Here is a 27,951-nt window from a genome sequence, read left to right as displayed (position 1 = left end):
TACTATGTCCTCTTTTTGTGGCCCTGCCTACCCTATATTTTGTAAATGGGAAAATCTTTCTCTTTTGAACTCTCCACAGTAGGCACGTGCAGACAATTCTTAAAAATAGCAACTAGCCCAATAAAAATATTACTATTTCAACCAGCTGTTTTTTATAATTTTTACTTAGAAATATGCTTAAAAGCACTATTTTGCATCTTCAAAACAAAATATTCCTGGGGGAGAGCCCCCGGACCCCCCGCTTTATTGGGGGAACAAGTATTAACTCCACTAAAAAACCTCCCTCTTTTGGACTGGCCAAAGTTGGCAGGTATGGATAGGCGTGAAGTCTACAAACTGTGCACCATACATGTGGCAGCACATACCTCCTAAAAATGTTGATTAAACTAAAGGCATTATTTTTAAAAATTTATTTTATTTTAGAGAACTCTGACTCATGCCAGTAGGCTTAAGGTGGGTTTACGATTGAAAAACTTAATTATAAACTTAACCTGCATGCCGATGAGCACATGATTGAGTTACAGCGCAAATATGTAGCCTTGTTACAAAAGCTGAACGTTTGTATTTGTAGGTATTGTCTGCGTTTGAAGTGCAGTTTGGTTAGGAAAATATTTAAATTGAAGTACTTTTTCATGTAATGCAAAATAACCTGTGCAGACACTAATGTCAATGTCTAAGAAGGATCTTTTGCTTCTTGTTGCACTATAATAAAAATATAAAAGGGCTGTAAAGTTAAAAATATGTAGGCTATATTTAAGAGTTGTCAATAAAGTTTTTATAGACTTGTAGGCCTATAATAGTAAAAAAATCTATTCTTAAACACCTCAGTAAACACCATAGAAAATTTCTGAAATCATAAAACAAAATAAACGATTCCCATCAGAGCTTTTTATAAATATTTTGTACAATTTTCTTTTAAGTTTCTTATTGTTTCTCGACTGGATGCTAATAAATTCAGCATTTCATACACCCTTATCTTGATATTATCATAAGCTTCTTTCCCAGAGGAAACATTATTTCACGCCAATATGGCATTCTACTGTGCTCCAATGGATGCTTCCCACGATTCTTAAGGAATAATATGAAATATAACCATTTCTGCCAATTCTTAAGTCAACATCTGATTCGCACACGGCCCACCAAAACTCCTAGACTAATACTTAGTTCTTTAGTTTTTCACCGTAAACCCAACCTTTAGAGGCTCACAAACTAAATTTTAAGAACACTTTTATTGAAGAGTGTATTTGAACCAGTCACCTAGTGCAGAAGTAGTACTACTGCTGTGCTACTGGCGAGGAGGAAGAGTAATTACAAATCCCTTTCTTCAAGTGTTTGAAATAAAGTAACCAAAACATAGTCAATGGTTAGCCTATCCAGCGAGGGCTGGAGAACTGTGCTGCGCGTATCAATTATTTACAAAATGAAAGATTGGAAAAAGGGGTGGGGGAGGGGGGGGGGGGAAGCAGGAACTTTTTTTTTGGCATTGTCATCACACTTTTTTTTATGGTAATTGCTTCAGCCACAGATCTGTTGAAAATAAAATGCATTTTTAGTATTTTACGATTCATTAAATTAAGAAATTGTGTGCATTATTTTCTCATGATTTTTATAGTTAATCAAATAAGACATCTTATTTTGGTATTAAAAAAAACTTAATAACCTAACTTCCAGGCAGATTTAAGCTAACCAAAATGTACATGTCTGCAATAATGGTATGTGTAGGTTTTGTGGATATCAGTAGATACCAATATTACAAAGATAATGCCCAACTTCCTTCATTGTCAAATGAAGTGTAAGAAGATAAAAATCTGATGTCATTCTAAATGAAGAGATCTTGTCTGTTGGATAATTTGTAGCAGTGTCTTTCTCGGGAGTAAATGGAGGGCCAAAACATGCTAAGCTTCCATTATCTAGCAAAATGGTGATGATAATGTACAGATGTTTATTATGGCTGAGAAAGTTCCAGCCTGAAGAGGAAGACATTTCATTGTTGGGAAGTAGAAGTGCTGGGTGGAACAATACAGTGTCTGTAAAAGAACGGTAAACAATATTTTGTTGTGCCAGTCCAATAACATTTCTTCCGATACTGTTTGTACCTAATGTTTTACAATATTTCGCAGTTATACTGACCTCAATTCGAAACAAGAAGCAAGTGAAACTGCATTTCATCAAAATGTAATCAAATATTAACTAGGTATAATTATTTACTTTTTTTTTTAGTTATCTTTGTGATGTTTAGTGTACCCACCAATGTAGTAAGTTAAATGTGATTCAAAAAAATTACAAAATTCCTTGACATGGCACTAGGTGGGTCTTTTGTATTAGTGTTTTTAATTTTATAAAAAAGCTTCTTTTGATAAATTGTAAATTTTTCAATCTTCCTGGACAAATAAATAACATAAGAAACATTTAATCATCCAATTGCTTCCGTAACTGTGTCCCTATCATTGTGTGCTGCTTGGGCAATGACCATAATTCTTGTGCGTGTAATTTAACTTTGCTTGGAGTCTGATTTATCACTTGATGACTCTTATTCAAACCATTAAGTGAGAGACAGAAATTAATAAAAACCAGTATAAAAAAACGCTGCGAAAGCACCCTTAAGGTCAAGGCCCAGTCTGGGGTGTGTGTGTGGTAGCGAGGCGGGATGATAAGTGTGACGCTCGCTGGTTCTTCTAGTGCGGTGAAGCATCTAAGCACAAGTGCTCTGAACTGCCATGCACAGGTCAGCTTTGAAATCTGAGCGGTAACCATCACATTATACGGTGGAGAAATGAAGTTTAAGGTGCAATTTAAGGACCTCAAGTGCTTTCAAGAATCTGTACCAGGCTTTTCATGCCTGAACATTGTTTTGAAAACACACGTTTTAGCCATTTTTGCTCTTCTAAAAATATGGTTTAAAAATGAAATACAGAAACAGAACTACACATCAGCCCTCCGTCTATTCTTAAATGTTTTTCGTAAACAGACAGCACTCTGATGTGTCGAGCAGTTTTCAAATGGCGTGGTCTCTTCTGAAGCTCTGCGCACTGTGTGTGTGATGAAAACTGCAGAATGGGAACCAACGCAACAGTGCGAGGCGTGACAACGCGCAGTGCAAGGGAACACAACACAAAGACACAGTCATTATCTGTCTACAGTTTAATCAGTAAGATAAAGGTCTCCTCTGCCAACAACAAGACTGCACTTGACGACGCAGTCAACACTGAACCATCACTCGGGACTGTTGGCAACCCGACCAAACTAAGTTAAACAAAGAAAATATAATAAATACATAGCTAGTTGTGAGATTGCAGCTTCCTGCACCAGACTAGATTGAACTTTTTTTTAAATTAACAGTGTGGTCTAGTATTGTCCCTGCAATCGGCCAATCACAGTCCTTCGCTGCCCGGCCTGGCTTGGTCGTGCCAGCCCGGGCGAGGCGCGAGAGTTAGCACCTGTAGTTGACGAGACTACAATCGACTGGAGTGTTTATAAACCCTGGATTCAAGATGAACAGACAATTCTAATATACAGTACATATCCATATCTATATAATATGTTTCGGTCCCATATAATACAGAAATCAACAGCTATACATACACACAGTGCATACACCAACAACTTTAATATAATATTCATTCTTATCATTGCAACTGCCTACGTTTTCTTAACTGGATATGCCTTCGTTCCTAGTCGAGTTGACTCCTTTCGCTGTACACGATCTGTACATCTGTACAAATGCATGCGGGCCAGAAACACACTTTAAAAACTAAAGAAATGCTTAACTTAAAAATTTCACAAATGAACACACCATACTCTTTGTATGCATGACAAGAATAGTTGAAATATAAAATTTAAGGACTCAATTCTAGAAACAGCTGAACAAAAATCTTTAAAATTTTATAACTAGGCACAGAATAACACAAATGTCAACTAAAAGTACACAAGTAAGTGGATTGTATGCATTTTCAAACAGAGTAATAAATTTTGCAATTCACAAATTACATGATGAGCAAATGTTTGGTTAACAGAGTTGGTTTGATTTTTTTTTTTTCCTTCCTCGTAAGATAAACGACCCACAGAGTTTTAACTTTTTTACACAGTTTGAAACGTTGTTGACTACACTTGTCACAGCGATGTGGTGTGGAATGTCGGCCTGCCCGCTACAGGAGGTAAGAAAGCTGGGAACTGATGCCTCGGAGCAGCCTGCTGGGACACTAGAGCACACACCGCGAGGAGCGCGCGTCTACTCACACGCGTCCTGTTGTAACGTACACGGGAATTAGTAACTGAATTACGTTCAACTGCTCCCAACAACTTTAAGAGCTTGTAACTGGGACAAAAATGATAAAAATTAATTTAAAAAAAAAAGAGAGAATTTTTTTTTCTGAAGAATTAACTTGGCACAAAGATTAAGTAAACTCTGACCTAAAAATTCTGTACACCGTACACACCCTAGACAGAAGATGTGTGATCAATGATCATACACCTGCCAAGGCCCGTGTGACTACGCATATGTGTTGTGTTTATGTGATGTGATGTGATGTGGAATGTCGGGAGCTTGCCAGCCTGCCACAGATGGTACACATGTGCTTGTTGCTCTCGTAAGCACAGGGACTTGAGGCAGTCGGGTCGCAGCTAATGCTCACAGGCGAACAAGGTCCGTCAAGGATGGGTTAGGTTAGTTCCTTGCCTCGTCGAATAATTGTGATGCCTTTGTGATCAGTCTCACACCAGAGGCACGCATATTGTTAACCATTACTCAAATTATTTACTGGCTTTCAAATAATCTACTAGTCACCTGTAACTAAAAATATTTAACAATTTATTAACTGGTGGTAACAACAAACTTGTATCACACTCAACGCTGCCACCCTTCGCCACCGAGGTCACGAGGTCATCCTCGTACAATACCTACCCGCGTTTAGCCTCGTGACCGTGACCAGACCAGAGAAAAATAATTATTGAAATTGCTAACGCATTTACTTGATGTAACTTTCATACTTCATCTTATAAACAAAATGAATGTTTAATTCTGACACTAGTTACTGGCAGCGCAATACAAGCTGGAAACAGCGAAACAGCCAATGACGCTCAAGCACCAAGTCTGTCTGGTGGTCACCAGGAGCACTGGAGCCGGGCCAAAATGGCGCCACATTAAAACTTGAGATGTCCATACAGTTTGGCTTGTGGTAATATTAGTTTGAAGTTCATTTCTAGTGGTTTTCTTTACGAAAAATTAATTTCCCAGTAACCCACTTTCTCAGCTGTTTATTCTAAGCGTTCCAAAAACATCAAGTAGTTCAAAGACCTCAACAGATTCTTCAATCGTCAAATTCTCTGAATCATAACATGTGCTAGCTATCAGTATCCTGCTAATAAATTCAGAGAACATACTGATGTTGCCTACGATGCCCTCACCGGCAAACAGTATGAATCACCTGCTCACGTGTGGTTTCACCAGACTGTACCTCGACGAGCCACTTCATTCAGGACGATCAGGGCTCCACGCGATACACTGCACGCCAACGATAAATTGATAAACTAGTCCCTTATGGTCAATCCTATGTCTAATGTTTTGAAACATTCAATCTGCTGTGATAAAAGACTGCCAATGGTAAATCGTCAAACGGTTAAAAGATTGTGACAAGTTTCAACAATTTTGCTACCTTTTGACTGCGTGAAATCCCTTTTGTTTAATTGAAAACTACCGTATTTACCTGCAGAAGGGTTGGCTCTGTGTATGGGTTGCATCTTTCATTTTGGACAAACAAACATAACATTTTCACCGCAAGGGTCGTCCCATATATCTGACTTCACTAGATTCCATGAATTCAAGTTTGTTTCTCAGATGACTGGCGAGTAAGAAATACGGAACTGGCGTTGACTCTCAGCTCTTCTTTGTCTGTTTACTACGGGAGGGTGTGTGAGGCGGCCCATTCCCCCCTCCCCGCCCCATTTCCGCACTTCCTAACTGTCGACAGCACTCTGCACCCAGGCTGCTGACTTGCGATGACCCCACCAGCCCACCGCTCTTCCTCTATTGAGTGGGGATTTGTTAATTCCTTCACGGATATCAGACTCAAGTTGTTTCACTACACTAACATATACATATTTACATACATATTTAAAACGTACGATTCTGTTATCAGTTCACTAGTATTTCCCATGTGAGTTATAACAACAACATTTAAAACATAAAGTACAATGGGTAACAAAAACCACGTAAATTGTAAGTTGATTGGGTGTTAATTTATCAAAATATACTACTGCGTTTAGGGCCAAGCTCTTTAAAGATAACTAAAATAATTGTAAGTCGTGTAAACATTCTAAGGCTCCTGTCATCAGTTTCCCAGCTTTTCTACATGGCAAAAATAATTTATTCTAAACTAAAAATCTCTGAAAGTGACTATCAGTTATTTTACAAAATACAACATCTTCACAATGTTACGACTGCAATTGTGTAGAGGGCAATGCATACAAACAATGACGAACGAAACGAAGAGTGAGTGACGCAAGGAAAGAAAGACCTGGAGAGTTCGTGTTGGTAACATGACTGCGGCACTCTCCGATACGACATCACGTAACGCACGACCAGCTCGGTCCGTCGCGAGCACGCTAATTACAGTCTTCTAAGAAGAGGATAGTAAGTATAATTTCATCAACTCGTAGAAAATAATACTGGAGTTTGTGAAGAGCTACGACAAAACCTACCTCGCTCCACTTTCCCTAACATTTACTCCTCTTTTGATTCTACTCGCAACAACATTTTGTACAATCATATAGAAAAAACAGACACACAAACTGGCAAAAAAAAAAAGCTTTGCACACCAGTTTCACTTTGGTAACCATTTCAATAATTAACTAGAATATTTCATACACGTCGTATAATTATTACCCTAGGACTCGTAAGTCGTAACGTGATCGTAACTCGCCGCGCACGACGACGAACACTCGACACCCGACCGAGGTTAAGCGGAATATCTCGACTGGTTAACAATGGCACTGAAGACTCAACACGATTAATGCACATTTCATATTCATACAATAAACTTTTAAAGCTCTCTTTTTTTATGTCATATATGTGGGTACGTGTGGCGGGCGTCCGTGGAGGGGGGGACGCCCATCTTCCTAGGAGTGCGGGTGGCGAGTGGTGTAATATCAGGACTTGGGCAGCTCGGCCTCCACCCGCCTCTCCGTGGCCACCTGCAGCATGGTGGCGAACTCCAGCTCCAGCATCTGCCGCATCTGCAACACGGGCCCGGACCTCGGCTGCGTTCACTCTTCTGCCAAGCTATAGCGCTGGATGATTTGTCGACACCTTCAGTTAGAATTCTGTCGAATTGTTTTATTAATTATTAAGAGAGGTTGTAGCACATTAATCAAGGTTACCTTCAATGATTAAATCAAATTGAACTATTAAACCTCCATTTCATACTGTTTGTCATATTCTATCACTAACAACACCTTATCTTTTTTTTTTGACGTGAAAACGTCTTATGAATCGATGAACGCCGGTTGCACGCATGAAAAAGCATGACTCATTGTCACATTCCGCCTGAGCCGAGCGTGCAAGAACCGACCAACCACCATGCGAGAAAAAATCTTCTATAATATCAAACAGGTAAAGGCGGACTTTTTAACTAATTGTTCGTGATTATATTTAAAACAGTTATAAACAAATTATTTAAATTAAATTTTGCAAAAACTGTAAATAATATTTGAAAATTAAAAAGTATGCAATTTTTCATCAATGTTTTCTTATGACGTTATCACGTAAAATTATCGTCCGTAAATCGACTTTACAGAACCCCCCCCCCCCCCCCTTTTTTTTTTACTGACTATCTAAACAGAAATAAAATTTAATCATGTAACAATTACACTTCCAAACATTGCCAAATACCTGTTAAAAACCAAATTTGTTATTTAATAAATTAGAAATATCAAAATCGCAATGAAATGAATACTTCACACGGCACTCACCTGGGTGTTCTGGGTGGGTATCTGCAGCGCCAGCGCCATGCTGTTGTGGTCGAAGCCCTCGTCCAGCGCCACCAGCGCGCCGTGCACGCCCGACTCCAGCAGGTTGTTGGCGTACTCCTGCGCACACACGCCACGCACGCCACTCGCACCGTCTCCCGCCAGCCACATCACGTGCACACCGAGAGAAACCACGTCAGACAAACAAAGTAGAGTTTCATAAACAGAGGCAAGATTATGTGGTGAAGTGTGATAAAACCAAAACAACACCGAAAGGCCTGACATTGCAACATATAAACCCCGAAATAAACGTGATTACACCACAAAGCACTGAAGTGCAACTAAAATCAATAAAGTAACCAGCATTTTCAATCAGAACTTAGCTCCAATCACAAAAATATAATCTTTTAAATTTAAAATTCAATGAAAGAAATTTATTTAGCGTAAAGTTCGTACCACAATAAATGTAAAAATGATTACGTTACGACATTAGTACATTTTTCAAACACAGGAATTTTTAACAAGTTTATTTTATTTGTTCCGAATAGTAAGACACGCTTACCCTCTTTTATCGCGTAATCGTCGCACCTATATTTTTGGCCAACAAAATTGGGATTAAAAAACCTCTCGCCTAAACGTCGAATGATGTGTTTGGTCCCGCTATTAGATGCAGAGCGCTTTGTGTAGGTATCTTTTCAGTATAAAACAATGTATTTTAAAGTAGAAATCTAATATTTATTCGGAAATTACCACTTACTTATTTAATTAACGGAAATATGAAGATGTCTGACAAGTAAATTTTCTTTTAAAGACGTTTTTAAACGTTATTATCTTAATCTGATCGTCTGCGTCGCCGCGGTGTACTAGTGTAGATATCTTTTCTGTATAAAAGATGTATTTTAAAGTAGAAATCTAATATTTATTCAGAGATTACCACTTACTTATTTAATTAACGGAAATACGAAGTTGTCTGACGTGTACATTTTCTTTTAAAGACGTTTTTCAACGTTACTTCCTTTATCTGATCGTCTGTGTCGCCGCGGTGTACTGCTTATGAACATGAAGCCAGCGCTAGTTGGCATCATTCATGTTTGGATATGTTGCTTCCCGTATAGAGCACGCGCACGTAGTCGAATATCGATATCTCGCCGATTGCATGCAGCGCGCGCTCTCTGTCGAGTGCCGAGTTAACTACATTTGATGGCCCGCATTCTTTCGCGTTAGTTCACGTCGCAGATTCAAGTGGCCTGCGTTTGTGTTTCTATTTAAAGTTGAAGAAGGGTTTTTGTTTAATGAATTATTAATGTAAATTGTTTGCTGTGCTCTTGAATACTCCACCATTTTTTTTTTTTTTTTTTAAATAAACGTACTTTCCATGAACGGGTTTTTTTTATGAATAACTTTACCTAACAAAAATTTTTTTTCCCCGCATAATCGTCGCACCCCTACTTTTCAAACTTAATTTTAGAATAAAATGTGCGATGAATTTGCGAGAAAACACGGTATTACAGATCATTATATTGTGAGATTGCATCATGTATCAGTCAAAATGACACTGTTTTGTTTGGAGAAATTAGATTCCTGGAACATTTTCAAATTTGTCCAGTATTATGCTATCTTTTTTTAAATCAACAGATTTTATTAAAAATAAAAACGAAATCGTCAAAATGTTCTGTTTTAAAAAAAATTAATTGCCCTGAAACTAAAACCTTAAACTCTTGTCTTTAATTATAAATGGTGTTTGTTTACATCTTCTTTCAAATCAAAACACGTACAGTAATTTTGATTCTGATCATTAATAAATAGGAGCGGTTCCAACTGACAACCACTTAGTTTACTTGGTAAATTTGCGTGAAAGCCAACTCTATGGACATCCACAGAAGAGGTTGGTGCGGACTGCAGGAAAGTTGTGACCGCAGGTTCTCGAGGTCTGGTCCCTGCGACTGGGGACACAGTGTGGTCGCGAGCCAGAGGGGGAGTCAGGATTCCCACAGACAACCCCGTGGACACTCCGGTCGCTAGGACAGCGCTTTTCTGGGTACACTCCCAGGTGCAGTTCTATTTCTACACTGTTTTTGAAGGGAAAAGAAAGTTGAACATTTTAAGTGAAATAAATCAGATTTAGCATTATTTGGTGGTTGTTTGCAGTTTTCAAAAATGTCTTGTCCCTAATCGTAGAAAGTAAAAACATGGCAATGGATTGACACGGAACACACACGATCGCATCCAGCGGTACGGACCATGTTCGTGGCACCCACTTCAGTGTTCAGTCTGAAGAGGACATTAACGCAGGGGGGCTGGGGACCGGGACGGCGGCCGGTACCTTGAGGCCGATGGCGGAGACCCAGCGAATGACGCGCTCGTTGGACCACACCAGCACGTCCGCCAGCTCGTTCTCGCACGCCTTGCGCCGGTCCTCCAGCTGCTTCCGGTCGTAGTTGAGCCTCTTGAGGCACGAGATGCCGTACTGCAGGCTGGTCCTGCCAACCCCACAGCCCACGCTCCCCTCTCACGCTTGTGTTGGAGCCGCGGTGGCTCCAGACCACCACGTCTCATCCAACAGGACAGAGCGACATAACACTCTAGTACTAGTTACTGTGTCTCTGGAAGAAACTCACCACACCGCTGACTTATCAATCGAAGAAAAAAAAACTGGTTAAATAGTACATACCTTAGATTAAAACTTTAACTGACAATATTGCCCAAGTTACAAGTTATTGCTATGTATACAAACACTACAAAGCTTCCAAATAATATAAAAACCCTCAACTTTACCCGACGTTTATTAAAAAAAAAAAAAAACTTTTTTTTTAAATTTTTTTTTCTCTTTTATATGAAACTACCATTTAATCCAACGGGACACCTACTACTTACTACTAGCGCCGTTAGTTCGCAAGGCCGCCGCGAGCTTCACTAAGTCGACATAGAACGAAGGGAAGTTAAAAGGGCCTATCTATGTGACCGTGGTCATTATATCATGCTCAATGGGCAGAAAACATAACTTTCAAACCTACGAACAAATGTAGGTACTTAAAAAATTTAATGCATTATGCCAGATATAAACCACACTCTATGAAATTTCTCCAGATGTTACATATAAGATATTGGTAACATTAAAACAATGTATGTGTTATATTCTCTGCAGTATAATAGTTATGTGAACATATTTGTGAAATAAAAATTAATAATGATAATAATAATTTCTTATATACCGTAAAACGGGGTGAATAGAAACAGTCTGCTAAGAAGGTATTTATGAATAAAACCATTAGGGGTGTGCGAAGCTTCGAGTAATCGAAGTCGAATCGAAGATATTTTTTTCCTTCTACTTTGGCTTCGACAAAAATAAACTTCGAGTGGAAAAGTAGAAGATTTTTGTCAGAAACGTTTGGCCCACTATTTGGATCAATATGTATATACTGCCAAAATATATTTGCGGCGAGTAATTTCCCGATTATGTATACAGCAAATTCTCTCTAGTACGTCCCTCTTGTTAATGTACAATCCAGTATAACGTATAAAGCCGCCGGTCTCTTGAAACGCCATGCAAATTAATAAGCATAATAAATATATAATGTACGTTTTTCAAAGCCCTGGACGGTAATTTCTCGTTAATACGTATCGTTTTGCCGATATTAATACACAAAATATTAAACATTTTCTCATTTCATTCACAATTCTATAGCTTTGTTTAACGACAGGTCTTGTGGAAATTGTTTACAGACGTTTTCTTTATTTGGTTGAGTAAAATGGCAGTTGCAGTGCTGGTAACCGTGCGGATAGAAAATTCATTCGTATAAAAAAAATGTCCGTTTTTTGTGTGATTGGTGTAACAACATAACATTTATGCGGAATAATCAACAGTTATAAATAAAAAACGCTTAACTTTTTCAATTAAGAAAAAAACGATTAGATTATAATATTTATCCTACAAAATGCTTATTTTCGCGTTTGAATTTGTAGCAATGGATATTGGCCAATGGCGGCCATATCTGGCTAGATACATAAAACGTGGATTATACGATGGCCAACGACTACTAACGCGTTTTTGTTACCGTTTGTTTTCTGTTACGATGACCTAACCTATAATTTGTTTGTAAACATCATTTCAGATTGACATCTTTCGCAATCGTACACAAATGTAATACGTATGTAACATTTATTTAACAGATATAGTGGCACGTTTCCGACGCTAGTGAACATTTTGTGACGTTTCGTGAAGCATGTTTAATGGCGACGCGACATGACGACGTGGATAACCTGTTTATATTTTTAATATTAAGTGTATTAGGGCAGCATATGTAGGTAGGCCTACCCGTAGAAGTTATGAGTACCCAAAAGCGTGTGGGTATCAGCATTGCAAAAAACCAGAGATTCTTACAGCTGTTGACAACTGCAAGAAAAAGTGTGATGTTGCAAAACGCTTTAATATTGCACCTACAACTCTGTCCACAATAGTAAAAGACAGAGCAAAAATTGAAGAAAATGCTGCAAAACTGCACCAGAAGAGGAAAAGATATAGCAAATGTATCGATAGTGACCTTGACAAAAATCTTTTTGATTGGATTGTGCAAGCACGCTCTAATAACATACCCATCTTGGGCACAGCACTGCAAGAAAAAGCACGAATGGAGGCACTAAGGCTTGGAATTGACAATTTTCAAGCCTCAAATGGCTGGCTCCCACGTTTCAAAGCCAGGTGGAATTTAACTTTACTAATGAAAACCAGATGAATGAATTTTACAAATTTTAAATAAATGAAAAGTACTTATTTTTCCTGTGGATTAAGACATTTAACAGTACTTATGTAGTATACATTTTTTGAAGATGTTTGGTACAATGGAATTTTCTTTAGTCTATATAATCATGATGAAACGTAATTATGTAACAATTTTTTAATATTAAAAATTATGTTATTTCAAATCCTTCGACTTCGATTTTCCTTCGACATTCCTTCGCACAATATAAGCTTCGCTACGACTTCGCTTCGCATTTAAAAAGAGACCTTCGCACATGCCTAAAAACCATTAATTTTTAATCCTTATATTTTTAAAGTAATTTGCCAACATTATTAAGAATGATTTTTCATTGAAGATTTAGTTTTTCTGAATCTCTAAATGGACCGTTTCTATTCACCCCGTTTTACGGTACCTCTTTGGAAAGTCAGTTCCACATCAACTCCCGCACCTGTGGAAGCTGTCCACCATCTTGAGCTGGCCGCGCAGGTCCTTCTTGTTGAGGTGGTCGAGCATGCGGGCGTCCACCAGGCACTCCATGAAGGTGGTGCGGTACTGCGGCAGTCCCAGCGACGGCAGCCAGTAGTTGCCGATCCACTCGTGGTTCATGTCGCCGAAGGCCAGCGTGGTGCGCGACGTCTTGGGCGCGGAGGGGCTCGTCAGGGACACCATCTCCTGGATGGCGAGGCGCAGCTTCAGCCGGTGCAGGGGGTTGCTGCAACACGGCACGGCACGGCGCTCGTGCTAACAGTGCTGCAGCTCGCACTTCACTTCGCCCGCGCAGCAGCAGTTGGTTTTATACATGATTATGATGAACTGTGTACTATGTGATATAGGTTGGATTGTGTTCTAATGTTAATATTTATACTTAATTTTGTTTACTGTAATTATGTATTACTAGAGACCTGAAAATGTAGGTTTTATTTTTTTAAGAAATATGTGTTATTTTTCTTGGAAATAGGTGTTATTTTTGAATGGTATTTACCTTTTTTTTCCGTTAAGGATGAAGAGTTGATACAATAAAAAATCATTACTACATTCGAAAAACTGTTGAATTCACAAAACTAAAAACAATGAGTATAAAACAACACACACAGAGTACAGATGCAACCATTTCACCAGCTAAGTAAATATTGTCATTGTTTTATCTACTTGCAAACACTCAAAATTAGCTATCAAATGAAAGCATGGTAAATGTTTCTATATTCTCTTCTTTTAAATTTTGTCTCCTGTCAGTAACCACCAAATTGTAGTGACTAAGAAGGCGTTCGCTGTCAACATTGTTGGTGGGCAGCTAAATGGCCTTAAGTGCTGCCTTTGTGAATACTTCATGTTCCACTCCCAAAGCCATCAGCAATTTTGCTACATCCGGTTCATTTTCATGTTTGACAGCATCCTGAACAGCTTCTTTAAGGAATTCGTAGCCTTTGTACCTAACTGAATTGTCCACACCATTAAATGCAGGGATGTTGTCAAAAACCGACAAAACACTTTTTGTTTCATTTAGCAAAATGTTTTTGGGACTAAACAGCTTGCTAATGGCTTTGAAAATGTGTGCACTTGAATCACTGTTCATCAGACTTTGAAGTTTGGTCATTGCAAGAGCTGATGAGTTTTGACATTTATGTTTCACTTGTGCTTTGTCACTTGTCGTAAGAGATGATTCTGACATGAAAGTTTCAAAAGGGGAGTCAAATACACCTTTTGATGTGCCCTCGAAGCCTTTCAGTAAATCACTCAAATACCCATAAAGGGAATGTGCTGTCGGGTACTGCGAACCTTCAAGCTTTGTGAGAAGGCTTACAATATCAGCTGCGTGAGTTTTCACAAATAGGTATGCACTGAGCAAGAACAATTGCCACATCTTTTTCTGAAACACCAGCTACATAGTGAATACCACTATTGTTGATAGCCTTCATTTCATCTAGCTTGAAGAAATTAACAATGTCAACCAAATATTCTGCCAAATAAAACACTGCTCTGAACCACGAGTTCCAGCGTGTTGTTACTGGCATTGGAAACAAATTTGCAGCTTTAGTTGTATGTTCTGATAGATACTGCAAATAATGATGTTTCCTTTTCCGTGTATTAAGAAACGCAGTTTTCACCTTTACTACAGCCTCATTTACTTCTTTCAGTCCAATGGAAAAGCAATTGCCTACCAAAGCTAGTTTGTGGGCCCAGCATTGAACATGGGCAACGTGCTCTCCAAAAAGGACCTGCAACGATGTGACACATTTCGTCATGTAACGTGCTGAGTCTGTGACAATTGCTTGAATGTCCATGAAATTGACACTGTATTTATTAATACACTCAAGAATGGTCTGGGAACATGTTGTAGCATCTGCTTTCTCCAGAATGTTTACTGCAGCTACCTTTACCACTGGATCTGTTAAACTGTTTGACTGAATCTTAAAAAGCACCACAAACACACATCTCCCTTTGGAATCCGTAGTCTCATCACACAGAATATCAACACATTTATGCTATGCTAACTGTTTTATTTCATTGAAGTGTGCTTGTGCTATCACAGGAACATATGTTTCCCTAAGAGATCTAACGCAAGGCAAGTCTCCAGCCCCTAAAACAAACATGTGAAGAAAATGCAATTAAAATTCCCTATTTTCTCAATCCTTTACAGAACTACATGCCTAGTTGTCACAGATTTGAAATTAAACTTACCTTCAATAAACTCATTCATCCATTCTCTTAAATTAGGATCATCCAGCTTTTCCAAAGGAATGTTGGCTTTTGAGAAAGCCTCAGTAGTTTTAACTGCAAGATTGTCAACTGCCAATTTCCTCCTTTTTGCACTATGTAGGTTGGCAAGTACAGATGTTTGAATCATACTTTAATTTTCAGAAGAGTTTTGTTTTTTCGAAAGGTTGATGTGTTTTTGTGTTTTTGTATGTTTTATCACGGCATCTTTCTTTTCATATGAAATTACACAGTTACAAAAACGGCACATAAGAGTTTGAGAATCAGAAGCATAAAGTCCTTCACTTTTGAACTCGGCTGCTCGTTGCTGTACATGCACCGTTGGTTTCGGCATCGTGGACGCAAAAATAACACACAATGAAAACCTAGTCCTGGTACATAATATTTTGAATCTTTATTTCTAGGTTATTTTAACAGACCATGAGCTTGTTTATAGATAGTAGAACAATTGCTACCACTGCTGTTTATAAAGAAAAAAAAATTCTTTCTGTAAGTACTATCATTTTACCGTATTTGCCAACGAGTGAAAAAAGTAAACAAAACGTTTGCCCACAGAGTAGATAACATCCGCCTACAGTACAACCGTACTAACGTCTGCATTCGTGCTCCAGTCCTTATGTAACAAAATACCTCAAATGGATTTATAAAAAATTTATAAAAAATTTCAACTCCACAACCATCGCCACTCTGCAGTACGTATAATACAAAACTAAAACAAACACCAAACATCCAAGAGCTAGTCCAGCTAGTTGGTTTGGTGTCTGTGCAGAGTGCGCGCATGTTGTCTAACTTCGATAGCTGGATCGCATACACTGTGCGCACTCTGTCTCGTGTCAAAAGAACTACGTACATTCAATAGCACGGCACGCACGTTGCCACGCAGTGTTTGTGGCAAATGGCGATAATTACGCTTACGTGATTTGGTTCTGCTTCACGACTTTTATTTTCATTGTAATTGATACTAAGAACGGGTTGAATAATTATACGGTACTTTAAGTAATTGCCTAATTGGTTTAATATTAAGTAAATGGCAGTCAAAGTGTACTAATGAAATTGAAATAAAAAAAATAGAACACCAAACAAAATGCTAAAATTCACGTTTTTAGCACAAAAGACTGAAATTCGCATTATTCAAAATAAAAGGCCGAAATTCACGTTATTTTTCGCTTTATAGCAAATGCTATTTTTTCAGGTCTCTATGTATTACTTTTCTTTTATATATAATATTATCTAAATAGGTGCTTATTCATGGAAGTGCAGCTGTTTTATTATTATAATTTTGTATGTTTTTAATGCTGTTCTTGTACCTGTTTGTGTGTTTGTATTTTATGTTTATTTGTATTTTTTTATGACATATTCTATACCATTATGTATGGTCTATTGAATGAAATAAAAATAAATCAATCAATCAATCAATCAAACAGTACACAGACAACAAGCTGTTTACGTGAGTGTTCTGTGAGCTGCGCACACTTATAGGACATTTTTAAAAATGGAAATACAGCAATATGTCAAATCCAAGAAAAGAACAAAAAAAGAAAAATGTTAGTGGAAGATTGTTTTCTATTAATTTTCACATGTAAGGATCAGAGAAAATACTTCTTGAGTATACTAGGTACATACTTTTTTTTTGACAGAAATATTTTCAGGATTCCCCATCTCTTACTTTAGACAATTTCCATGAGTTTTCCAGTTTCAGATTCTCCCTGGCCGAGCAAACTTTTTCGTCCAGTTTTACTCATCAATCTTAAAGATAACATAAATATTTTAACTAAAAATGCTTATCGAAACACATTCCAGACATATATGACATGTCAAACTGATCATGAAATCTTTTCCTCCACAATACTTAATGTACCATATTATCATTAGGGATGGTGATTTTTCGTTTTCGCGAAATAGATGCGAAAATATGCTAAATTATATTTTTTCCGCTATAAAATGCGAAATCTAGACTATTCCGAGATAAATGCGAAATCAAGGTAAAAAACGTAGATTCGTCTTGTCTCTACACAATTTATTTACCGATTGTATTTCGTTTCAGTTCAGTATCAAAAGAAACCATCATTTTATGGCGTATTCAGCAAAAGTATCTTATTGTCACGTCATTCACAACAACTATTGTTCGTAGTGACGTCGAACCAAGTGCCTACCTAGCTCCCTACAGGCCGTTATGACGAGGCAACGCCCCTCCTGCCAGTTATGCGTGTGTGGTGCAGTGTAGCTAAGGCGTGGGGGGGGGGGGGGGGGGAGGTGTAGTGGCCAGTTAGGCGCAGTGGTACCAACAAGTACGACAGTACTTCCCGGCGACGAGGGTGATGTGTTTTATTTTTCAGCAGACAATTTATGTATCGCAGAAGAGAGACTGAATTTTTATATATTTTTTTACTTTTATTTGAAGGGTCTTGTTCTGATTTTGCACTGGGCGACTTAGGTTCCGCCCCGCCTGCGACACGTCACGAGCTCCGTGGGGGATGGTGAGGGGAGGGGGAGACATGTCAGGAGGGGTAGCGCCGCGCGCGGACGGCGGCACGCGGCAGTCGCGAGCGAGTCACGGGCCCGGTCGGTCACGGGAGTGGAGAGGTCGCGGTTTATTTCCCAGCGCGGGTAAGCATAGTCATTCAGCGTCGCTGACGAGGATAGGCCTGTTGCTAGACGCGCGGAACTACGTGGCATCGCCAGTAAAATCTCGGCTGTCATAATTAATTTTGTGTACAAATATAGGTTGTGAGAACCGCGATTGGCCCTCGTGGCGCGGGCGTCCTAACAGACAGTCACGAGTCAGACGTGAGAGACACGCCTCGCAACGCACAGATATTTGGAGCATATCCTGAACATCGTGTAGCCAGTAGACTTCGTGTCAGAGTCAGTAGCGCATTGATTTGCAGTGCGGCACAGATCGGCGTGGCACAGCTCACGGAGCCGGGCTTCCCCCTAAGACGTGCACAGGCGGGGACGGGGTCAGCCCCATGTATCAGGGTCGGTGTGTTAATATACCTGCAGTCGCCCTTTGAACTCTGACGTTGTGATTACGAGCACCAGGTTAGCATCCCCCGGAGGCCACGAGGCCGGAACCCCCCTCTACCTCGAGCAGTCGGGCAGCTGCACCTTTCCCGGGGAATAGCCTGGACGACGACAGTAGCACAAGCTCAACACCCGACTGGTTTTGGAAAAAAAACAAACATTAAAGCTAACTGCAACACGATACGCAAAATGCATTCAAAAATTCCAAACTGAGTGTTAAAAAAATGATATTAAAAACAGTTCCTTAAAAAGCAGAGAAAAAAAAATTATGGTATAGAAGTGAGCATTTGCTGGAATGAATGGCTGATTTTCAATTCCCTGATTTTTCCCTGTTTTTGCAGAAACCTTGATTGTTCAATTATCTTGTAGTTTTTTAATCAGTGACTGTGGGATGGAGCTACCAACCTGATGCCTATTTCACGCTGTATCTCGGTGTCGCTGAGCGCGCTCATGATGGCGCCCGACTTGACGTTGGCGCGGCACGCTGCGACGTACCACGCGGGCATCCCCACCCACAGCTCCAGCCACGCCACGATGGTCGGTCCGTTCCACAGCGCGAAGGGCGTGCCGGCCTTCATGGCCTCGGCCAGCAGCTCGTGCCTGCAACACGCGCGGGTCTCAGCCAGGCACGGCGGCACGGCGGCACGCCAGCACGCCCGTTCCCCCGCGTCCACCGTAGCTGAGCGCGCCCGACAATCCTACAGAGCTCTTGATATCATCCCAGAAGAAAACTGGTTCCACGTGAAGATACGGAAACCAAAGTTTTGTTCGTGGGCCAATAATACGAAAATGCTGAAATCATTCCAAAAATTTAATCAAAAATGCTTTAAAAATTTCACTTGAATTTATTACCTTCTCATACTATGTAATTATTCACAGTCATCTGGCTAAGCTAATAACGAATCTGTTAATGTAAAATGCCTGTTATCTCGTGTTCACATAGTTAAACAATTAATGATGACGTACTTTATGCTTTTTTTTTATGGTAAATGTGACAATATGAAAATAAAATAATAGCTTATTTGTTATTTCAACACCTAGTCCATTTTCACATTGATTATATTGAAACGGAATAGGTAATTTTGTGTTGACGCAACTTGAATTTTTTTGTATCTAAGTAAAAAAAAATGGATAGCTATGCTAGTGTGTAAACCAGGTTAACATTTATTTTGTATCAGTAGTTTACCAAGAAAACTAAATTAATTCTGATATATAAATGGGAAGAAGAAGGGTGTGTTTGTCGTCTCAGGCCTGCCACTCCACAACCAAGCCATTTGTGTTTTTATTTCACTTTAAAAGCTCTTAGTTTTGCTTTATTATTTAGGGGGTTTTGCCTAAGTAAACGGAATTTGAAGGATGAGATAAAGAAAGATACATGGACACATGGAAAAACATAAATGAATTTGAATGTGTGTCTTATTTTCCTTGCATAAACAGTAAGTATCAAAGTTTCAAGTGTTATCGTTGTGAACGTTTTATGTTTAACATCTGCACTAATTTTTTTTTATATTTGTGCATATGTGGCGTTTATTTCTACAAGCATGACAGCACTTATCACCAAGAAACAATTAATTGTCAGAGTGCTGCATAGCCAAAACCATGACACACAAATTTTGCAAAACAATTTTTAAAAGATAAAAGAGGCCACTCAACAGGCAGTAAAATATTTGAACGCATTAAAGCAAACTCTCGAACACCAAATAAAACCATAAAGGAATGTAATTGTACGTAGGACAGCTCGGCACCGCCCGTGAAACCATTAACGTGTGTGGGGAGCGAACCGGTGGTAGCTGGAGGAATACTCACTTCTTCTTCTTCCTGCGGTCGAAGTCTCCCTTCTGGCCGAGCCCCCCGCTGAGGCTCAGCGTGTCCGCCGAGACGTCCCCGTCTCCGTACGAGGCGGCCATCACGGCTGCGTCGCCCGCCGACTGCTCCTTCACCTTGCCCTGCAGCACACATGGCTCCGGCTCAGCACGGACCGTCCCGTGCGTCTTCCTGGGCCCTGTGTGCTTCCCGGACTCCAGGAGCACTCCGAGAGCCTCATGCTGTCGCCTAACATGTCTACCCGCCAACCTAGATCTGTATCCAATATTTACTACATACAAAGCTTTACGCAAGTAATGAGTAGAGGCAAGCTGATATTGCAAATAATGATAAACCAAAAATACCAGCGAAATGTAACACCGAAATGGACGACAGAAAAACCTGCATAACACCAAAATGCAGCGAAATTCCCCAAAATTCAACTTAATTACATCATTTTTTCTGTTAAAATATAGAATTCATTTCATAAATCTTTAGTTTACCTAATATATATTGTACTAAGTATAAAATAATAACTTAGTTTCTATCGTACTGGGTGAGTGTTTTTAATTAATGACTTAGCTTGTTAATCACTGAAGTGCAGCACACGAATACTGGGTTTAATACTTTGGTTTTCGAACATGCCAGTTATGGACATTCAGCTGAGGAACGAACCAGGAGCTGTGCGATGCTGCGGGTGGACGACACCAGCACGGCGTGTGAAACGCCGACACGGGGACGGGCTGAAGGCACGGAGGGAGGGAGGGGGGTTTGCAGGCACACCAACCTTCTCCTTCTTGCTGAAGAAGCGGCCCAGCGAGGACTTGATGCCCTTCTTCTTCTGCGCGGCGGCCGCGGCGGCTGCGGCTGCGGACATGGGCTGGGCTCCCGCTGGGCCGGACCCCGCCAGCCCCCGGTGCAGCGAGTCCTGGCTGCTGCGGAACACACGGCACGCCCACGCACAGTTGGCCATCAGGAAACCTCTCAGTTGATGGACAGCAAATACGAGTACATAAACACACCCGAGGATAAGCCGAGTAAAAAGCTCGAACAACATGCAGAATCCCGCCGGCGGACCGCACAGACGAACACAATATACCGGCTAACAATGACGAGGCAGTCGCGACAGGAGCAGCGAGCAGATCAAAAGCAACCCCACTGCAGACACCACAGGTGAACGCAGCGATGATCTCGATGACTCGACGACGACAAGTACGGTCAGTCGCAGTTGGGCTTTTCCATGACAAGAAACTGCTGCTGTCTCACCCTTGGCCCGCAGTGCGACAAGGGGACGTTCACTCTCTCTTTCAAATGCATGATGTCTGGCACAAGCACGGGTCTTGTTTCTAAGCGCACATACCATACAGCACATATGTTTTACACACTGATTTATAATGAAGTTACATTTTTTCAAAAGCATCTGTAACATTGCATTTCTTTAAAAGTAAAATTTGGAATGAGAATTTTGGAAAAATGTTTCTAATTGTATTTCATTTGTAGCATAATCTCGTAATGTTAAATATTTTCTTCAAAGAAGAAACTGAAACACCATATTGGTTTCAACAGTTTATTAATAAAAATTATTTTATTTATTAAAATTTTTTAGCTCTGTTTGAGCATAGTAAATAATTTAATAGAATGCCTGCCACCAACAGTTTCTCTTGTTAAATAATAATTGGAGTTTAGTGTTTAGTTTCTTTTTTTTCTCTTTCAGTATGCCATAATATGTAATAATACTGTCAATGGACACTATTCTATGGTCTTAAGTAAATCAAATATAGTAGTAAAATTTTCTTGAATCAAATTTTAATTTCAAATAGTATCTAGATACACCCCTCAAATCCGAATCTAGGTCTGAAGGATCAAAAATTAAATAATGCACAAGAAATTAAAAATATTAACTATGATGTTGAAACGTCCACTTAAAAATTTTTTGTTTCACAAACAAAATTTACAGAATACACACATATAGAATTTTATCTATATAATTACATGTTAAATGTACAATAATTTGGAGAACATTAACAGGATAGATAGGAATGAAAAAAACTGGCCTAGTAAACTTCACAGTGTTGAATTATTTAAATTTAAGTTATTACATATAATATTTTTCTTCGACCGGTTTTCCTTGAATACGAAATCTTCGAATACTGAGGGTTGGATGGTATTTGAGGATTTCATTGGCCCATATCCCTACTTATCATAGTTAATGACGGTAAGAATGAATACGGTGTTCAACCTGGCAACAAGGGTCACTATTTACTCTGATGTGCAAACTAAGAGTGAGACAGACACCCTCTAGTCAAGGACTCATGCTTATGTTCGCAGTAACCCACTGATCTGCACGGCTGTTCAACATTCAGGCCACCGTACAACACCGTGCAGCACAATCACTGTGCCAGCACCTTATGGACATGACCTCCAACTTGTTATTATCTTTGAAAGATTTGTGCAATGGGAGTGCATGACTTGATGTAAGCTTTTGGACATACGCCATTGCTAATCACATGTATGTCTGTAGAAGAAAACTACAAAAAACACAAAAGATGAAAACACAAATTAAGCAAAAAATTGCTGTTGTCAACAGGATATAAACACCACATAATATTCCATAACAAGAATATGGTCAACAAACAAAGAACAAACAAAGAAAAAACAAAGAAAATTAGATCAACAGAATAAAAAAAAACCCCCACAAATGATGACAGCACAAAAATATTGAACAAAAAAATAACTTGTTACTGACTATGTTCTGCTCCAGCCTTTCAGAGTGCCTCTTGCGAGTTTGGGACGAAAATGAAGATAAAATCCTTGATACGTAAATGATTCATACGTACATACACTTACAGTTTTATGCAGTAAGGGGTAATAGTAATGCGTTGACAATTTTTAAAATGTCTGTTGATTCCTTTTTTAAAAAAAAAAAAAAAAAAAAATAGATATAGGAGAACTGACAGCTAATCAAAGTTTTAATGTACATAAAAACATAAATTTGTAAAAACTATACAATTAAAATAAGTTTGTATAGACTTGATACAATTTTAAAATGTAAAACATTGTATGTGAAGTTATCTTACACAACATGATAAAACAGTAATTTAGTTACTGTGAAGTAAAAAAATGAAGGCCCGAAGTCTTTGATATGGGCCCCGTTGTTTTGCTTGATGGACCAGCGTAAGCAAACAGTGCGTGGGACAATATATGGCAATTTGGCACAGTCCAGTTGCACATTGGCTGGCTAAAAAAAAACATGCATCATTATAGCTGCAGTATGCATCAGGTAAAAAAAAAATCTGCCAACATGAAAATGGTCATATTTTGGTAGGCCTGTGCAAATTGAATATGAATACCAAATTATTTAAAATATGAATAGTGAATTTGAATATTAAGAATGAAAATCAAAATCTCACTAAATTTTTTTTCATATTGTATAACAACTTCTGGAAAATTAGACTACAGTAGAGCACCCCTCAACCGGAATCATTGGGGGGAGGTCTATTCCAGTTATGGGAAAATTCCGGGTAAGGGGAGTTGCGGTAGGGCCGGCCTCCGGGCGGGTTGAATGACCTTCATTCAAGCAAACTGGCAGGCACGTGTTTCTTATCTCTGTGGGTGGGTGCGTGCGTGAGCGAAGAGGATGAAGAAGAGGGTTCGGGGGAGGTAGGACTACAGCTGCAGTGTTGTGTTACTCCTGTGTTGACGTGCTAGTGATTCACACTTCCTGGAGAGTGTACAGTCACTGCCACGCACAGTTTACATTTCACATACACAAGAATAACACTTCAAGCATCTCGTTAAAAAACACAGAGATAGAGAAATACAGGTAAATGTAGACTGTTTAACCATATATTAACATATAAATATGTACATAATACATATTTGTACACTAAATTATTGTCTACAAACTGAAAGCATCACACGTTGGAAGTAAATGTTACTCGCTATCACGTGTGTCAGCGTGTGTAGTGGGAGTCGGTGTACATACTCTCAGGCCGGCCGGAATTTTCCGTTTACTTGACATAGTGAATCAATAAAACTACTTATAGCATAAACATCTTTATAGTAATTCACGTCAGACACGAAAACCAGCGGTGTATTTATGCAATGTGCGGGAAAGACTGGCTATAATTAGCCTCTGACAGACGTGCGCCCGCGCCTACAAGACATGTACAGTCAGGCAAAAGCAAAAATGCCTCCTTCCAGTGCGGAAATGTTTTGGAGATGTTTTGTAATGTTTTAATTTTTTTTGGAAAAGTAGTTCTGGATATCAGAAGTTCCGTTTGTGGGAATTACGGTTGAAGGGTGCTCTACTGTAATAGTCTTAAAGTGAAAGGTTGGTTAGGTTAAGTCAGCTACAATAATTATAAGGAAAAATGTTTGTTAAAATATTTATGTTATGATATAAATTATTATTTTTTAGTTATGCAGCTAACCTATCTTAACCTAACCTATGTACTGCTCATTTCAGGTCCTATTCGCCTTATTTTCCCGAACCTGTTAATCTAAATACAGTAGAACCCTGTTATAATGTTCCTGCATATAATGTTTTCCTGCTTATAATGTCATATTTTTAAAGTCCATATATTTCCCCCATAAGGACAACGTATTTATTTCCTGCATATAACGTTCATAAATAGTGCAATTTCCTGCTTATAATGTTTGCTTTCTAACATTCAATAAATGGGGAAAAAATGTTTTAAAATCAAATTATTCCAACACTTACGATAAAAAGTTTCCTTTATGTATGTTTATGTTTACAATCATTGCCATACAATACATGAAGTATGTTAAAATACAATTTTATGCAATATACTGAAGGTACGCAATGTTCATAGTTACGTGTCAGTTGGCACCCTTAGTCAACTCTTCTCTTCCTTGCCATTCCAGTGGGTATTCAGATGCACGTACATAGTCCTACGATATTTAAGTTGCCAACCATTGAGCTTTGCTTACAAATATTTTTTTTTTTCATTCATTAGTAAGAATCCCAAAATTGAACATTTTCAGGTGGCGAAGGAGTAGACGTTCTCACTCTTAATATTGTCGTCATGAATCGTGAGACAATTTTACAAAAAATGAGGTAGTGTATCTTTAAAGAAAAACAAAATTTAACCAGGGAACAAGACGAAGTTGAAAAATTGTTGGCTTGTTTCAGAAAATTCATGTATCAAGTATACTATCTTTGGTTTTAACATTAAAGTTGTTAAAATAACTTGGTGAGTCCATTGGTACAAAGCTAGAACATTGTTAAGTGCTAAATTGAGATTTCCTGCTTATAACGTTTTCCTGCTTATAATGTTTTTTTCTTGTGCTCCCTTGAAAAACATTATAACAGGGTTCTACTGTACTGATCATTAAATTTTTGCGAACCACAATCAATTTCACGTAAAACTTTATATTTTTTATTTTATTTTAAATGCTGTATTCTCAAATTAGTGATTGCATAAGCCCATATTTACATATTTAAAACCTAGTTATTGACAATTTTTTGTTGTTAACGGCAACCAAACATGTGCCGATTTTTAGAAGTCTACTGGGCTGGAAGAGCATTTTTATTAAGATTTGTAAGGGCCTTAGGCTTAGCCGATTTGCCTTTAAACATAAGTGGAATTTTCAAATTGCCACAAGCATTACTGCAAGGAAGCAAAGTCACTCTTTTTTAACCTTATGGCCTTTGGCTACAGAATCCAACTTTGATGCTATGTATATTTGGAAGCATTTTGTAATTTAATCCCGTTTTGCCAGCATTAAACACTTGAGAAGGCTCTAAGTTTTCATCTTTAACAAACTTTTCAAATTTCAATTTAAAGTCTTCACATGCACTATTGTCACATGACCAAAATTTCACCACTACGCTAAGTTCACGAACACCATGTCGATCTTTCCAACAAGGCAACCATCTCACACTGACAGTAAAAGCAGGGTCACCTTCAAATTTTTCATTAAGTTTGAGGTCAAATGCTTGTAATGTTGCGCCCAAAAGGGAACACCTTGTTTAAGTTGTTGGCAAACCCAAATGTACAAAGCCCCGTCTAAAGTTTCGTTTCTCACCATCTTCACTCAAATCTTCAATTTATTTACATTTTTTTTCCCCCAATCAGAACCAGATTGTTTTCTCACTCCTAAATCTTGCACGATTCTAGTTAATACTAACCCGCATATAAGGCTTGGTGTTTTTGCTCCATTGTTACAGTCACTTTTTTATGTTTAGTAGCCATTAAGTTGCTCTTAATAAGTGAATACAATAAGATGCACTGAATAAAAATAACTGTTACGAGCACCTATCACGAACATGAGTAACCATCGACTGAAGGAAACAAAACAACTCGTGAGTATAGAATGGGTCACTTCTCGGAAAACAGACGAGCAAGACTTCCGCCAACTGAGGGCAAGCGAACCCTCTCTTAGAATTATATTTTCTTCTTCTCCTGTGCCACAACTTATTTTTTTCCCCATATTTTATTTTATATCTGTAGACACGTCCGGATTAACCGGATGTCCGGACTAGCAGCGTCCGGATTAGCGAGACTCTTCTGTATTTAATTTCTGGTTCTTCAACAGCAGTACTTCGACACAAGAACGGCTTCAGTCAAAGAACAAGGCGGACCCACTGCCGTTTCTGACGGGAGAAGTATTACTTTCTACTCCTAAAAAAGGGTGAAACGTTACTAAGAAGGGAAGTTGAGAGATGGGGAGACGGACAGGATGTTCTACGGAGCGCCACGACGGACATGCATGCGAGCGTGCAGGTTAGTAGAGAGAGAGAGAGAGTGTTAACCTGGGCAGGAGACTGGCAGCGGGCACGCCCGCCGGGGACCCCGCGCGCCTGCAAGCACACACAGCAGTCGCCTCCCTGAGCGCGCGCGAAAAGGCCGTGCACAAGTACAACAAGAGCAAAATCCAGCATCCAATACCACGCAAGAAAAGAAGTTAAACCAAGATTTTTTTTACTTGTACGACTAGTAAGTATATTTTTATTCAGTGAATACTTTTGGGAGATTATCAAGTTCGTTATTATAGTCACAAAAATGTTTTATTCAGACACCAACTAATTTAGCAACTAATTACAAAACTAGTCACAAATTAATTCAAGATATATACTTGTTACCGGTGCCGGTAACTTTCTTCATTGTTTAGTTAGTAAAAATAGATTATGATACACTATTTGCTTCACAAATGTGAACATGTAGACGTATCTGCCACATCAATATTAATAGGAAAGTAATGGGTCGTGGGTGTTTTTAATAATTTAGTTACTTATAATAATTTAGTAATTTAAAAAAATAATTTATTACCAAAGTAATGTCTTTAAAGCTAACCAGGTTTTTCACAGTATACTTATTATAAAAACCGCGCATACTTTAGCACCATTCAACCCTGACAAATGAGGACAATGACTAGAGACCCGGAAATTTCGCGAATTCGTCTGGCCTTAGGGTAGAATTCAAAGTCATAGGTGTGTTAAACCGATGTTTGCTTATCCATTGGTTGATTTCTTAGTGAGAACAGTTTTATACTTGTTAATCGGCACTAGCTGATTCGCTTACTTCTCTCCTAACTGGGCATCGTTGGCTCGCGGTCGTAGAGGGGCGTGTACAGACAACTGCGGTCCAATCATGAACACAGTGCGAGAGTGTGAAGGTTTGCATTCTAACTTGCGACTAAATTAATGCGCGAAATTTCCGTATCTCTAACAATGACAAATGAC

At 39.0% G+C, this 27,951-nt stretch overlaps 1 protein-coding gene across 8 annotated transcripts in view; it reads right to left on the bottom strand.

Annotated features, from left to right (window-relative positions):
• Positions 1-3,126: 3,126 nt before the first annotated feature.
• LOC134528462 (liprin-alpha-1) overlaps positions 3,127-27,951 on the bottom strand; it is a 100,652-nt gene continuing 75,827 nt past the window's right edge. For 5 of the 8 annotated variants that reach the window (XM_063362097.1, XM_063362100.1, XM_063362104.1 and 2 more), the window contains 8 exons: positions 27,022-27,069; positions 21,031-21,178; positions 20,247-20,386; positions 18,846-19,040; positions 13,150-13,413; positions 10,286-10,442; positions 7,966-8,082; positions 3,127-7,230 (listed from right to left, as the gene is read on the bottom strand). In XM_063362097.1, coding sequence (XP_063218167.1) covers positions 7,144-7,230; positions 7,966-8,082; positions 10,286-10,442; positions 13,150-13,413; positions 18,846-19,040; positions 20,247-20,386; positions 21,031-21,178; positions 27,022-27,069 — 1,156 coding nt within the window. In that variant the 3' untranslated portion in view covers positions 3,127-7,143. The remainder of the gene's footprint in view (positions 7,231-7,965; positions 8,083-10,285; positions 10,443-13,149; positions 13,414-18,845; positions 19,041-20,246; positions 20,387-21,030; positions 21,179-27,021; positions 27,070-27,951) is intronic. The other 3 variants (XM_063362099.1, XM_063362102.1, XM_063362103.1) reach the window with 3 other exon arrangements.

Source organism: Bacillus rossius, chromosome 1 (genome assembly GCF_032445375.1).
Source record: "Bacillus rossius redtenbacheri isolate Brsri chromosome 1, Brsri_v3, whole genome shotgun sequence".
Taxonomy (NCBI): domain Eukaryota; kingdom Metazoa; phylum Arthropoda; class Insecta; order Phasmatodea; family Bacillidae; genus Bacillus; species Bacillus rossius.
This window is presented reverse-complemented; position numbering and strand designations above follow the sequence as displayed.